Here is a 16,658-nt window from a genome sequence, read left to right as displayed (position 1 = left end):
TAGTCCATGCCTCCAGATGTCCAGGCATAATAGTCCATGCCTCCAGATGTCCAGGCATAAAAGTCCATACTCCACCCAGCCATAGTCACCGTACCAAGACGGTCGCGGCACTCCAACCCCCTCACCGCCAACCATCTCAGACGCCAACCAGGGCCGTCTCCACCACTCCAGCTTAAAACGCTGATGCTGCTCCAAACCGTAGTTCATAATGGCAGTTGTAACTCAACCAGCATCCGGCTCCTGAGCAACTGGAAGGTTCTCCTCAAGGTCACCGGCTCCGTCAAGTTGTTCCGGGCTCCGACAACAGCTGATCGGCACCGCGGGGCACAGACAGCTGGTCGGAGCCAAAAAAGCACAGCACAAGGCTCTGCCAGTTCTTCCGGGCCTGCACGGCTCTCCCCAAAATCCTCCAAACAGCCGGGACCCTCCGGAAAGCCGACAGACAGCTGGTCGGCACCGCGGAGCACAGTCAGCTGGTCGGCGCCGAGAAATTCAACACGGGGCTCAATCAGATCTTCCGGGCCCACACGGCTCTCCCAAACTTCCTCCGAGCAGCCGGGGCCCTCCAAAAAGCCGACAAACACTTCAACATTTCCACGCCAACGCTGCTCCAAGCCGCGATTCATAGTTAATCAGTCAACACGCGGCTCCCCCAAGCAGCTGAAGGGCGCTCCGGAACACCGCCAAGCTCTAAAAAGATGTCCCGGGCTCCACAGGCTTCGAGAATGCCTCCCGGATCCGCAGTCAGCTGGTCGGCACCGCGTAGAGTAGAGCTCCGCAGAATATCTGGGTCTTCCAGGCACTCCAGCAGCCTCCATTAGAGTTCGCAAGTCCGCAAGCCTCCCGACAAACAGCTGGTCCGACGAACAGCTGATCATGCAGCACAGAGCGCTGCTCAGCTCCTCCGCATCCTCTAAGGCCTCTAAAACTCTTCCGGGCTCAGATGGAAAAACCTCGGAGAGTTCAGGGCTCACGGGGCCAAAAGACAACAGTACAGAGGCTCACCTCGTCCTCGTCCCCCATCCAAGTCCTTCACAGAAAAGAATGTTCCTGTGAGGCTCCCAGGGTCGTCACATTGCTGGAGCTCCAAACGGAGCTTAGCCGAGCACGTCCGCCATCTTGGGCATGCTCAGTAAAAAAAAAAAAAATATGGTCACTGAGACAAGATTATTATATTTGCAAAAATGGAAAAAAATAAATGTCACATGTTGAAGAATTGGATATTTAAAGTTATGAACTTGGCAGAAATGAAAAACTGATGTGTCTAATGAGGGTGAAATCCGCAGAGGATTTATTAAAGTCTGGAGTCTTTATTACAAAAGTGGAGGAAAAAATCTTGATGTTAAAGTAGAAAGGAATAGCTTGATGATAAAGGATTCTATAGATTTAATAAGGAGAGATAACAGAAAGTTTAAATAGTGATTACAACTGTATAAATGTATAAGATATGATTAATGGATCTGTGAGAAAAGTGTTTTTTTAAGTTAGCTGTTTAGTTTTGTACTTGTAGGTTTACATTTATGTATTGCATTTTTAGGATTATTTTTGGTCTAGAAATTTAATGAAGTTTATATAAAAATAAATTCCAGAAGGCAAATACTTTTAGTAGGAAATGTAATGCCTATAGTTTAGCCTACTTTTAAAGGACGAGGAATAAGGATGGGAACGGAGATGGGACATTGACATTTTACCAAGTATGTATCCCACCTTGCCATTCTTGAAAAAAAATCTAACCATATTTGGATATAGGAGAAATAACAAACTACTGGCTAAATGGACGAGCCAAGAAAAAAAAATTCCAAAGCAATCAACTTTTTGTGCAGATTTGAGCTCAACCTGAGGGAAACTGCCTTGAATGTATAGGAGCCCAATGTCAGTCCAACTATAGGCCAGGAAAGGAAAGCTGAAGCTAATTACTAACATCTTCCTGAGACATTCAGCATGCAATCATATGCCTCATTCCAGAAAGCACCACACAAAAGGATCTTATTTTATTTATTTGCTCAATTTCTATAGTTGTCCATCTCAATCCAATTGATTCTGGGGGGCAAAAAATATGACCACAATTAAAACCATAAAAACACAAAAACTCTTACGGATACATATAGACAGCTGAGGATTATCATAATAATCTTGATGGAAAGTGAAAGATAGTACCTTGCCAACAACTACACACAATAGACAGAAATTCATATGAACATCCAAACAGTTTATTTCATACTTTTTTCCTCCAAATTTTAAAGAGAATATTTGAAGGGGGAAAAAATTGTAGACTGGAAACCCAGTTTCTCCCCACCCCTGAACTCATATTGAATGGCTTTTAATGAATTTGCAAAATCCTAATAGACTGTACGGCATTTAGATCAAACTCTACCCTTACTCTTTCATCTCTTTCAGAAAGCTTAGGTGAGAATACTGAATATTCTATTCAATATTCTTTTGAATAGATCACGGAGAAAATTGGCAGAAATGAGGGGTTAACCCAAATTTCCCAACGGGATCCTCTAGACCTGTTGACGCTGCTTACTAGAGTTTCTGGAGATTGTATCTCATGCTAGGCAAGGCTGGGTTAAAGATTCTGGGCAGCTGCAATGGTTTTTGTCCTATTGGGAATGAAGGAATTAAAGACTCACTGGGAAAGGGAGTTCCAGAGAGGCCATGACTGAGAACTGATTTTATGGGTAGGAGGTCAGTCCAAGAATGCTGCAAAATGAACAGTTCCAGTTGCTGTCCTTAGCATTGATTGCAATAGAGAAATCGCTTGCTAGCTATTGGTGATATACTTGACCTAGATGACATTGTAATAAATGGGATCAAAAGGCATGCAGTGATTCACGCAACACTTTTAAGCTCAGACCAAGTGAAGGGATGAGAACTGGTGAGGCTAGAATTTGTTTTTTTTTAATGGCAGCGAAAGTTCTTTTGTAAAGTTGGTAAGACTGATGGCAGACCTTCAAGTCTGAGAAACAAGCAACACTTGGCCAGGCATTTGAAAATGTGGGAGGAAAAGGTTCCATATTTAAATCTAAGGAGTAATATATATTGTACCAGAAATAAGATTCTAGGATGCTGATAAGGAAGAGCTTATGTATCTCTGCAAGGAATCTACTTATCTAACCTTCTAGCAGTCATTTGCGAATGTGGAATAGGGAGGGTGTTTAATCACCATGTCAGGTCCAAAGTCCTGACGCTGAGGCTCAGCAAAGAGCAATATAAGATGTGATGACAGCAGAAATTACATCAGCTGTATTCATATGTGAATTAGGTGATAGGTGCTTTCTGATGAACATAGTGACCAAGGAAAATGCTGTTTTCTTTCTATCTAACTCTTGACTTTTCCAAAACTCTTTGTTTTTCCATGGACAGGAGGAATATTGGTAAATTTAGATTTTAAAAATCCAGTAATTAATTAAAGCACTATACACGGCCAATCATCCACATATAAAATGAGAAAAAGGGGGCGGGAAGTCCCATAACAATTAGCTAAGAATCTAACATTCTTTTCAAGAAAGGCAAAAATGCAAACGATCTGGTTAGGGTCTTGGAACCACTCTTTTCAATGGAGACCACCCGTGCTCAAAAAAATGACTGTTGTTGATGTTGTAGGTCTCAAGTCGACATGTGTCTGTGCAAGGGAAATTTGAAATTCTTTCCAAAATACATTGATTACACATTTTCTGGCGTATCCTGCTGTAATGTAATAACACGAATAATGTTTTTGAGTGAGAAATCCCTGATCCCAGACTACTTAGTCTAGATCACAGGTCTGCAACCCGCAGCTCCAGAGCCGCATGTGGCTCTTTCAGCCGTCTCCTGCGGCTCCCAGTCCTCTGCCATGTGCAGTCCAAAAAAAAAAGTGGGACTAAAAAAGTTCAACCAATCAATTCAAATATGCAGGGTAGGTGCATATCTCGCCTTGGCTCCACTCTTCAGTCAAACCCTGTTCTGCGCATGTACGCCTGTACACACATGCGCACACATTTTTTGCGGCTCCCAGTTTTTCCTTTTGTGAGGGAACCAGTTCCGAGTGGCTCTTTCACTGTTTCAGGTTGCTGACCCCTGGTCTAGATCAATGTTTCTCAACCATGGCAACTCTTAAGTTGCATGGGTTTCAAATTCCAGAATAGAATGGGTTATCAATTCACATGAACAAGATGCAGCAATGTGAAAAGGGAATGGAAAGTCTATGTTCTGATGCTGCAGTACAAGAAGATCATCCCAAGGTAGGAGCTGGGACAGAGAGTAAGAATGGCTAACCTGAGGGCCTTGAATTCTGCCACCAAGAGCTTAAATTGGACTCTGGCCCTAATGGGAAACCAGTGTAAAGTCCTATGATAGGAAGAAACATGGGGAATATGAAGGAGGAGGGTGAAAGTTTGTTCTCCGAGCTTGTGGGTTGATTTCTGAACGTTTCGTTACCAGGCTAGGTAACATCTTCAGAAGAGTTTAGGAGATGTCAGTGTCAGTGTTCTTCTGTTTATAAGGGCTTCAGGTGTGGATGTGTTGAGTGAGGGTCTTGTGATGGGTCAGGTGTGAGTTATCAGTGAGTCTTGTGATGGGGAGGTCACGTCAGTTCAAGATCATTGGGAGGTGAACTGCTGGTGGGGGAGGTGGGCTTGCATGGGTTGGTTGAGGGTCAATGCTGTTTCTGGTTGCCTGTGCAGCTGATTTGGATTCTGACAGGTTTGTAGGCTGGTTGTAGGTCAATGTGTCAGTTGACGGAATTGCTTGTGGAGTGCCAGGCTTTGATGAACTCGTGAGCGTGGCGGGTGGTAGCATGGCCGATGATTTTTGTGTTGCTCCAGTTGAACTGGTGCTGTTCACAAGACTCACTGATGACTCACACCTGACCCATCACAAGACCCTCACTTGAAGCACTTATAAACAGAAGAACACTGACACTGACATCCCCTAAACTCTGCTGAGTTTAGGGGATGTCAGCTAGCCTGGTAATGAAACGTTCAGAAATCAACTCACAAGCTCGGAGAGTAAACCTTCACCCTCATCCTACACCTGAGCTACAGATATTCGCCACTATTGCAAATATGAAGGAGGTCCAGAACAATGTGTACTGCTAATTTCTAGACCAAGGTCTGTGGTTGGAAAGAACAAATCTTTTGAAAGTTACCCTATAAGCCTAAGGATTATTTTTTCTTCATCCCATTTTTGGACACTTGGCTTCAGAAAACCTATCTGTGATGTGGTTCATGGTGAAATATCATATGATCAATTTGGTGGAAGACAAAAGCAAGTGATCCACAACTGTAAACGGCACAGTGTCTTGGAGAATACTCATGATTCATAAACACAATGCATGACCATTGAAAGGAAATAGTTCCAGGAGAAAATCATTATAGACATGAGCATAAATGTGATTATTTACAGCTGCTACTCTTAGTCAGGTTGGTCAAGAGCAGGGATGATGGAAGGAACAGTTTAAAGTTTCCGGAGGTCAGCAAGCTGGAGAAAACTGAGTCAGACCATTATTTTAGGATACAGTAATACAAAATAAACAGGGACGCGGTGGCTCAGTGGGTTAGGACGCTGAGCTTGTCGATCAGAAGGTTGGCAGTTTGGCGGGTCGAATCCCGAGTGCTGCGTAACAGAGTGAGCACCTGTTACTCGTCCCAGCTTCTGCCAACCTAGCAGTTTGAAAGCACATAAAAATGCCAGTAGAAAAATAGGGACCACTACGGTGGGAAGGTAACAGCGCTTCGTGCGCCTTTGGCATCTAGTCATGCCGGCCACATGACCATGGAGACGTTCTCAGATAAGCGCTGGCTCTTCGGCTTTGAAACGGAGATGAGCACCAGCCCCTAGAGTCGGAAACGACTAGCACGCATGTGCGGGGGAACCTTTACCTTTTTAATACAAAATAAAAATGCACCAAAAAGAATACCAGCAATTCTAAACTGGTTTCCATAAGGAAATAGACTTTTCTTGTTCAGCTTGAACTTCACCTGAATTTCTATTTACAGCTGAGCTGCCTACTGGCCCCCTGGGCTTAGAGAATACATCTAGCAATATACAGTAGGCAGTAATTTTGAGGGGAAAAATTTCTCATCAAAAAAAATCAGGAACAGGATATATTCTTGAGCCACTTTCTGATGAGTAACCATCTGCCTAAATAGGAAGTAGATTGCAAAAGGCTTCAGAGACAAGCCTATAAATAACACGTGTTGATGATTATTTTCCCCTAGAGGAGCAGATTTTTACAAGCTTTTAGCAAGAATAGTTACCAGAATTGAAACCAGAAATTATATTAAAATAACAAACAAACAAATGGAAGTTTTCCTTTCATCAGATTTCAGTACTAATACAATCTTCCACACTATAGTGAGTGCATGCTTTTAAGATGCATGCATTTTGGCAAATTGGCCTTCACCTTCTCTCCCTCAATATTGCTGGGAAGATATTTTTGAAGCCCATTCTTGTAGAATTATGCATGAGCCAAAGTCCTGCATTGCTATGCATTCCTTTTTTAAAGAGTTTTTAAACCATGGACATGGACCTGTAGCAGTAATATATGCACCTGTTAAAATAATAATATTGTCCTGTGCTACTTCATTACTATACGTAAGTGAACATCACCAACTGACCATTACTAGGATGGCATAACCCACAGGAAGCCTTTTTTCAAGAAATAAGCCATGTACGGAGGAAATTAGTCAAGAGAAGATGAGAAAAATTGCCCTTATTAATGTTCTTTTTGTACATATGCATTATAGATACAGGAGCCAGATATTTTGATCATCCGGTCAATTGATGTTGATGGTACCTTAAGATAAGATGGGTGCCCTATAAATTTTATAAATAAATAAATAAAATGTAGTAAGATAGTAGCAACTGCCTCAGAGCTTTCTTTTGTGGTAGATTGGTAAGAGATGACTTCCATTTGAATATAATATTTCTCAGTGGCAATAGGAGGAAGGGCAGTTAGTTCAAATTTACTTGCATTTCTTGAAATTAGAACACTAAATGCTGGGAGATTCACTGGGGCACAGTCCTATAGCTTTTGATTTCAATCCCTATTTGCTTGTTTATAGTTAATACTTGGATGTAGTACAGAAGACAACCCAGGTTACAAAAATAAGATATTTTTTTTAGCATACTCATCAGTTTCCGTAAACTTGAGATCCAGAGCTGTGTATATGGTTCCAACTATAGTTTTGACGTTTTAGAAAATGTGAAAAAGAAAGGGAAAAAAACAGCTTCACTCATTTGTTTCAGGATAATTGAAAACAGTCTAGCAGTTCATTCCAAGGGAATATCAACTGCAGCTAGTTATTATTTATGATTTTATTTATTTAAATATTCAATTTATAAATCTCGAAAGGATAGTGTTTTCTTGCTTGCCTAGTCACAGCAATGTAACTTCGGTATTCCAGTAGGTTCTGTGGTAAAATCAGTATTAGCAGGCACAGAACAATAAGTAAATCCTCTTTTAATAAGGTTGGCAAAATCTTTTGACAGCAAAAGGGAACATAACATACAAAGTTCCATATGCTCCAGTATATAGGCCGGCTTCACTTATTAATTTTGGTTTAGTATTTTGCTTAGAGATGATTGTACTTTGTTCAATAAACTGTAGTTAAATCAAACCATTGTTTGGAATATCTATGAATCTGATTGATATGTAAATGTAAATTATCATCAGTTAGTTAAGGGGACAGTATTTTCATTGGTCTTGCAGGAGGAGGAACTCTGAAGCTTACAAGTGATTAGATATCCATATGAGTTTAGCAATTCCTGATTGTAAGAATGGAGATCAACAGAGATGGAATTTTTCCTTCTTAGTGTGGAAAAATAATATTCACATGTGAATTATTTCAACTCTTATTCTATAACTTAATTTGTGTTAAACTAGATAATCTGCTTAGATAACTTTGAATAGAGTTGGCATCAGAACTAATTAAATAAATAAGATAATTTGGATTATTTCACAACCTTGTTTCAGTAGGACCTCCCCCCCACCCAAAATTGAATACTCCACCCAACAAAGGATATGCCAAAAATAAAGGCTTTGTCTTCCAAGACAAACAAGTACTTGATACTTTTCCATGATGATATAACACTATTCATTGAGGAACAACTGGGATAGTTGTTTTAAAATGTTTTATCTGTGGTTTCCTTATACCAGGGGTGTCAAACTTGCAATGTCACATGGTGTGTTGTGACATATCGTGACTTTTTCTCCACTGCCAGCAATGGGGTGGGCATGGTTTCGGCATGACGTATCCGGCCCATGGGCCGGCAGTTTAACACCCCTGCCTCACGGCTTTTTTTCTCATAGAACGCTCAGAACGGAGTTCCGGCACCTTTTTTGGATGGAACCTTGTAGGGTAGGCAAGGCGGGTTGTATGACATGTGTGAGTTCCGGCACCTTTTTCTTTTACAAAAAAAGCACTGCCCTGCCTTATACCATTTGTATGTAAAAAAACCAAGAGAATAATAAAGGGAAAGATGTCATAGGTCAGGTTTTGTCTAATTAAATTTGGCAGTTAAATCGTGTGTATGTCAGAATTTCAAAGAGTGTTTCAGTGTTGAATGAGTATTTTTTGTAACAGAAAAAAACATGATTTTTAATTTGAGTTTTTAGAACTCACTACTTATATAGGCTTCATGTAAGCTCTCTCTCTCTCTCTCTCTCTCTCTCTCTCTCTCTCTCTCTCTCTCTCTCTCTCTCTCTCTCTCTCTCTTATGCTGTTCCCTCTCTTCTTACAACCAAACAAGATGTCGGAAGTGCACCTCAAGAGTTACCCACCTACCAGAAAAAGTTGACAGCATATTTTAAATGGAGAGGGGGGGATTTAATGAAATCCACAAGCTTCTGGAATCCTTCACAATATTAGTCTAATAATGTACTGGTCTAAAAACAAATAGCCAAAAACATCAAAATGTGAAAACAAAAACAAAACAAAAGCATCACTTGATAATTAAGAATCAGAACTGGGGAATTAAAAAGAATCATGAAATAAAAACAGCTGGGAGAAATTATCAGAGTGATCTATTTCATTTCTGTGTTTAAGCCTACACTTGTAATGAGTTGTAAGAATGAACTTGAAGAACAGAAGGAAAAGCTGCAACCAAAACTGTTTGGTTCTAATTGACGAGGACTCAGAGTGGTTTAACAATGAACGAGTTTATTGAATACACAAAGTCAACTGTCAACTGTCAAATGTTGCAACCCTTTTATAGAGAAAGCCTTTGAACTGTAACCAATCAATGGAGTCTCTTTTCCCGCTCCTAGGTTGTGGCGTCCAATGAATGCACCTTAATTTCCCGCTCTGAACCTTGCTAAGCTGCAATGTGTTTGCAATCTCTTACTTGCCTTGTTAATAACTATTTACATACACAACACCCCTTACCCCCCAGTTGATGTTATTTCTTTACAAAATCCTTTAGGTATTTTGGTGGCCTATGTATTCTAGAAGGGTATCTGTTACTTTGGCTGCTAGGGACCCCTCTTCCTGGTTGACTGCTTGGCAGCTTGTCACTGCTGGGCCTGGGCTCTGGGTTACTGGCTTCAGATGTGCTGTCTTGTGTATTAGTTTGTGTTTGTAATTCAGTGGTCACTGGCCTACTTCGCAGGGGTATTTCCCATTCAATTTGACTGAATTGTTGTTGTTGGGTACGAGGGGATGAGTCATTTTGCCCCTCCTCTACGCCACTCTCTGGCCTGTTGTTATCTGTACTGTTTCCCCCTACTATGCTTTGGTCCCCCTCAACTGGCACACAACCACTAGATCTTTTCCTCAGCTGGTCTATGTGTCTTTTACAGATCCTGTTCCCTTCCCCCTCAATAGTGTACGACAGGGGACCTAAGATTTCAGTCACCACCCCTGGAATCCATTTGTCCCCTTGGGCATAGTTTCTGGCCCAGATCAAATCCCCCACTTTAAATGTTCTGTTAGGAATGTCTAATTCAATGTTTGTTTGCAGTCTGTCAGGGTGCAATCTGTCCAATTTGGTGGATAGTCTCCTGCCCCACCTCATTTCAGCTGGACTTTTCCCTGTAGCAGAACATGGGGTCGTGTGCTGAGCCAACAAGAACTCTGCCAGTCTCTGATGCCAGTCACCTCGAATAATTCTTTTTAAAGCGTCCTTCGTGGTCCTCACATTTCTTTCAGCCAATCCGTTGGTGGAGGGGTGGAAGGGTGCTGAAGTCTTGTGCTTAATCGAGTTGGCCTTGAGGAAATCCTGAAATTCAATAGATGTGAATTGTGGCCCATTATCAGACACAATTAAATCCGGCAACCCGTGAGTGGCAAAGAGGCCCCTTAATGCCTGTATGGTTCTGCCTGAAGTTACTGAACTGACCGGTACTACCTCTAGCCATCTAGAGTAGCTGTCAACCACTACTAGGAACGTTAACCCTTGGAAGGGTCCAGCAAAGTCAATATGAATCCTGGACCAAGGATTCCTAGCTTGTTCCCATTTATGTGTGCGGATATGTTGTTGTTCAGGCCTGGAACGTTGGCACAGATGGCAATTGGCAACACATTCCTCAATGTCGTTGTCCAGTCCTGGCCACCACAAGTGACTCCTAGCCAACGCCTTCATCCTTACTATTCCAGGATGTCCCTCATGCAATTCTAGTAGAATAGCTGATTTGTGGATTCCTGGAATAACTACACGAGTTCCCCAGAGTAAGCATCCCAAATGAACTGACAGTTCATCTTTCCTTCTGAAATATGGACTGTATATTTCGTCCGGTTTGGTGTTAGGCCAACCGCTCATGACCCAGGCCATTACTCTCCTTAAGGTGAGGTCCTTATTGGTTGCCTCAGCAATGTCTTTTGCAGTTAAGGGCAAATCAGGAATGTCCTGTAGGGACATTATTTGTCCCACTGGGGCAGGGTCCTCCTCTGTTGTGCTTAGGGGCAATCTGCTAAGAGCGTCTGCATGACCCATGTCCTTACCTGGTCTGTATTGGAGGGAAAATGAGTATGCTGAGAGGAAAATGGACCACCTCAGCATCCTGGGTGACATAATTTGGGGAGTCTGTTTATCTGTGGTAAACAGTCCCAGCAAGGGTTTGTGGTCCGTCAGTATAGTAAAGTTCCTACCATACAGGTAGTCGTGGAACTTTTTAACTCCTGCCACTATGGCTAATGCCTCCCTGTCTATTTGCGCATAGTTCCGCTCTGCCTTGGTTAGTGTGCGGGAGTAGTATGCAATGGGTCTTTGTATTCCTTGGTTGTCTAAGTGACTGATCACAGCCCCTACGCCATATGGCGAAGCATCGCACGCCAGGTAGATTGGTTTGTTTTCTATAAAGTGGGTTACAGTTGAATTACTGGAAAGGATGTCTTTTAAAGTTTGGAAACTCACTTTGTGCTTGTTCTGCCATTGCCAAGGGGTCTTCTTATCTAAGAGTCTGTGTAAGGGTTCTGCAATGGCAGCCTTATGTGGCACAAACGTGTGGTAAAAATTTACCAAGCCAAGGAAGGCCTGTAGTTCCGCCTTGTTCCTTGGTTCTGGGGCCCCTTTGATTGCTTTAATTTTTTCAGGGGTAGGGTGGATTCCACTTTTGTCAATCCTGAACCCCAAAAAATCAGTGGATTTAACCCCTATGCTACATTTTTCCTTCTTTAGTTTCAATCCAGCCTTCCTAAATCTACCCAGTACCTGTTCCAGCCGCTCTACTAACATTCCTTCATCCTTTCCAGCTATTAGGACATCATCGAAGTAAGGGCATACTCCAGGTATGCCCTTTAAGGTCCTCTCCATCACTTCTTGGAAGATGCCTGGAGCTGCTGCAATTCCAAATTGCAGTCTGTGGACTCGGAACGCCCCCTTGTGGGTAACGATCGTCTGTGCCTCTGCAGCCTCTTTAGAAACAGTCAACTGTAAGTACGCATGCGCCAAGTCTAGCTTGGCGAAAATGGCGGCGTCCTGGATCGTGGCGAGGACCTGCTTCACCGTCGGGACCGGGTAAGCATGCTTTTTCATTCCAATGTTGAGGGTGGCTTTGTAGTCAGCGCAGATTCTCACATCCCCATTGGGTTTGAGGGGTGTGACAATCGGCGTTTCCCACAAACCGCCCTCAACAGGTTCTAATACTCCTTGGCCTACAAGCCGGTCGAGCTCGGCCTCGATTTTTCCCTTTAAGGCGAAAGGTACCCTTCAGGCTTTAAGCCTGATTGGTTTTACTGAGGGGTCTAGGTTGAAGTTAATGGGGGGCCCTTTGTACTTGCCCAGAGATCCATCGAATACGTCTGCAAATTCATTGCAGACGGATTCGAGGGTCTTATTTTTAATCACCGAATTTATTCCCCCGATCCAAATTCCCAGGGCAGGGAACCAATTAAGTCCGATTAAGCTAGTCCTATTCCCCTCTGTAACTATTAGTTCTAAGACCCCCTTGAACCCCTTAAATTTTACACTAAGGCTGGTCTTTCCTTTTACTTTTATTGGACTTTTTTGAAAGTCCGTTAATTGAATATTTGTTGGACTAAGTGGAATTCTTTTTCCACTATTTGTTCAATTCTCTCAAGGGTTTCAGTGGAAATTATCGACACTGAAGCCCCTGAGTCAATTTCCATTCTGCAAGGGACCCCTTGCAGAAGGACTGTGATTTTTAATTTTCCATCCGGAAAATTGTGACCACTTCCCAGCCTTCTCCTATTGATTCGCGCCACCTCCCCTAGATTTGGAATTTTAACCCGGTTTTTAGGGGTCTCCTTGCCACTAGCATTAGGGGTTACCTTACCCTCAGGCCACACATCGACTTCGTTCAGACGGTTGTCGCGAGCGCGGTTTCTGCAGATGGCCTGGATGTGGCCGGTCTTGCCGCATGCCCTGCACTTGGCGGTACGGAATCGGCAGGATGCGTGGGGATGGTTGCCGCCGCAGCTGCCGCATCGGTTCTGGCTATCGTTGTCGCGCGGTCTGGTTGCGGTGTCCCGCCACGGTCGTTGTGCCCCGGTCGGTTGTCTTTGCGGAGTTGCGGGTTGTTGACGGCGGCCAGGTTCGGGCCCCTCGCTTCTGGGTTGTCTAGGTGCCATCTTCCCAAATCGCCTGGAGACTTCGGCGATCTCTTCCTCCCACTGCTGGTCCACCTCCCCGCAGTCCACATAGCCCGCTTGGTTGATCTCGGGCGCTGCTGCCATGCTACTGCGGGGGGGGGTCGCGATACCCGGTTGACTCGTAAGTTAGAAGTTCGTCGAGCACTTCCTGCAAATCGCCGGTGGGTTTGGCGATTATTCTGTTTTGTAGTTGTTCATCACGCAAGCCCAGTACTACTCTGTCCCGAATTCTTATTTCTAAATTATCGTATTTACATCGTACTGCGGCTTCCCTGACGGCAGCGACAAATTTTTGTATGGACTCTCCCGGTCTCTGATTCCTCTTTTCGAAGATGCGCCGCCAAAAGAGTTCGGACCTTCGGGGTGTAAAGTGGACCTTTAATTTAGCGAGGAGGTCGGCATAAGGCACGCTAGAGACTGGTTGCGGTTGACACAGTCCGACAGCGACTCTGTAGACCGGTGTGCCGCAGATCGTCAATAATGCCGCCGCTTTTTTACGGTCGTCTGTGATTCCGTTCACTAACAGGAACCCTTCGACTTGACCGATGTATTCTTCCCAATCTTCGGGGAAGTTTGGGTCGAATTCCTTCAATGACCCGATTTGCGCCATTCGGAGAATTTTTTCTTATTCTGCCGCGGCCGCTCGGTTGACTGTGACTCGCTCTGAATTTGCCGCCTTTCGCGACAATTCCGCCAATTCTCTGGTCTTCTGTCAATCCCACCTTCGTCGCCAGTTGTTTGGTTCTAATTGACGAGGACTCAGAGTGGTTTAACAATGAACGAGTTTATTGAATACACAAAGTCAACTGTCAACTGTCAAATGTTGCAACCCTTTTATAGAGAAAGCCTTTGAACTGTAACCAATCAATGGAGTCTCTTTTCCCGCTCCTAGGTTGTGGCGTCCAATGAATGCACCTTAATTTCCCGCTCTGAACCTTGCTAAGCTGCAATGTGTTTGCAATCTCTTACTTGCCTTGTTAATAACTATTTACATACACAACAAAAACAAGGGTCAGATTAAAGAAATGTGAGTCCAAAACAAATGTAATTTGAGAAAAGACCTCCCTACTTCATTTGTAGATAAAGGCAGTAGGGGAGTGGTGCTTTCAGATATGCAAGATTCTGATACTGTAATCCTATAATTAAAGATGTTTTAATATTCATATCCTTGATTTCAAAGGCTGGCTTACCTCAAAGTGCTGACACACTCAACAAATGTATCATAAAATTTTAAGAAGTAAGTTTATCTAGAATTGCTTTACTAACATGCTTTGCTAACATTATTACATTTGCAGATAGTCTAAGACTCTCCTGTCCACATGACCCAATGACTATGCTTGGTTCTTTGCAGTAATCTTAAAGCTTCCAAGGAAATGCTTTCTTGGTAGGTTTAGGTTATACAGTAAGCTAGATTGCTTACACCATTTCCCAAGCTGCTTATCTCTGCTTCCATTGAGGGAAGATTATATGTACCCTTTTTGTATGTCAGGTTCTTTGTCCTTGGTTCAAGGAATTTCAAGCATTTATCTGTGACATTTACCAGACTCCCCTACTTGGACCTTTACCATCCCAGATTATTTCCAAACAGATAACGTAAGGAGTTGGCCTTCACCATCTGATCCGTCACTTTGCTCTGGTATTTGGCTAGTGGTTTGATGAAGATTGTAGAGACCTTGGCATGTTCTGAATATGGACACCTGCCCGCCTCAACAGGAAGAACTAGAAAACCCTCAAACAACAAAGCTAGGATCTTAATTTATTACTGTATAGATTCACTGTTCTTCACCTTATATTTTAAACTATATTTATTTGTAACATGACAATTATCTTTTAGTTTATTAATCTCAATATATTGAGGGTATATTTATTGATCTGAATTTAGGAAGAGAACTATGGCAGTGGAGAGAGGCTAGGCAAAAAGTTAAGAAAACCTCAAAAGTATCTTATATTTTGGTCCCTGTCAAGGTTAGGTTTTCCAGGCCAGTTTGCCTTCTGGTTGTACAGTGTTACTTTCAAATGCTAGGACAGTTTGGAAGCAGTCTCCTAGATCAGAGGGTTGAACTACTTCTATTACTAAAGTCTAGGTGAGAGAGTTTTGAAGTTGATCTCACCTATTCTTTCTATGTGTAGACTACGTCAGGGCTTTTCAACCTTTTCACCCATTGTACCACTTTTAGGATATGGCAACATCTGAGTACAACCAGTTGCCTAGCAAGGTGTCAAAAACGTGATGACCAAATAAAAATAAAAATGATGAAGTACAGGTAGTCCTCAACTTACAACAGTTTGCTTAGTGACTGTTCGAAGTTACAATGGCACTGAAAAAAGTGCCCCCCAAGCCACAGCCGAGCAAGACACCTGCCTGACTGCCCGGCAGCGCTCTTCCTCCTGTCCGAGGTTTTCATTGTTGTGAGCATTTCTGTTGAAGATTGGCAGCGGGGGTGGGGTGTAGGGTGTTTGGATTTTATTCCCCCCGTCTGCTGGGTGGTTGCAGCAGGTTTTGGTCACTTCACATGACCCTGGGACACTGTGACCATCATAAATATGAATCAGTTGCCAAGCATCTGAATGTAAATCACAAGACCCTGGAGATGCTGCAACATTCCAGCTGATTGGCGCTTCTTCTGGGCTCAGAAGTGCCAGGATCAGCGCCGAGCTCCAGCTGGAGCCTGGCGCTGATCCTGGCGCTTCCACTAAGCCCTGACAGCCCTGCAGCTCCAGTCGTCTCTCACTCAGGCTTCTGCGGTGCTGCCACCAGTTCAGCTCATTCCCCTCCCCCACTACTTTTCTAGGATGGTTGCGTACCACCTGCCAGGTGCCAATGTACCACAGGTGGTACCCATACCACTGGTTGAAAAGCTCTGGACTACGTAGACCAATGTTTATTATCTGTTGAGATGTTCTTGTTCTTGTATGAAAACCCTACAGTTCTAGCATGTATTGAGCAGATGAGATAGTCTCAGATGTTTTATGAATGTCCATGCTGAGACCTCATTTTGATGAGGCTAGCATGGGACTGGACACTGATCATTATACAGTTCTCTTAATTCTTCATCAACCCAACATATGTGAGAGATTGTACCTTGTATCTGGAGTTTGTGACTGCATAAATAGGAAAAAAATATTTCAGTGGGACGAAAGTGACTTCACCCCATGTGGCATTAGTAGCTTGGGTTACATTCAGCCAGCTATGCCAGGATATCCTTGAGAAAATCTCTTCATGTGATCACTAGAGTTTAAAATGACTTGATGACACATAATCAATCAATCAATGCCAGCACTGCTTACCCAAATAGTCAGTGCATTAAGAACAAACCCCATCCTCAAAGAGGACTTAGAAATTGTAGGCATCCTGTGTTAAGATCTTCTGTACCCTATAACAGAGGAATTGTAGCTTATTACAGAATGAGGGAGTGAGGCTCCTGTCAGAAACTGCATAACTTCAAGATTTCCATAATGGCAATTAAAATCATTAGCAGTTTAGAAACACAGTACCTGCAGGAAAATTGTTGTTCAGATCTCTCAGCACATTAAGATCCACAGGCATCCTGTGTTAAGATCTTTGGCACCCTATGACAGAGAGAAGTTCATTGTGTGGGACTGTTGGAGAGGGCCTTGCCTCCTGTG

The 16,658-nt window shown here is 43.2% G+C and overlaps 1 protein-coding gene across 1 annotated transcript in view; it reads right to left on the bottom strand.

Annotated features, from left to right (window-relative positions):
- The window catches only part of DKK3 (dickkopf WNT signaling pathway inhibitor 3), a 106,154-nt gene extending 89,767 nt beyond the window's left edge, over positions 1-16,387 (bottom strand). Inside the window, exon 1 of the mRNA XM_083355865.1 lies at positions 16,320-16,387. Coding sequence (XP_083211991.1) covers positions 16,320-16,382 — 63 coding nt within the window. The 5' untranslated portion in view covers positions 16,383-16,387. The remainder of the gene's footprint in view (positions 1-16,319) is intronic.
- Between the last annotated feature and the right edge of the window lie 271 nt (positions 16,388-16,658).

Source organism: Vipera ursinii (assembly GCF_947247035.1).
Source record: "Vipera ursinii genome assembly, chromosome: 1".
Taxonomy (NCBI): domain Eukaryota; kingdom Metazoa; phylum Chordata; class Lepidosauria; order Squamata; family Viperidae; genus Vipera; species Vipera ursinii.
Note: the sequence above shows the minus strand (reverse complement) of the source record. Positions and strands in the feature narration are given on the sequence as shown.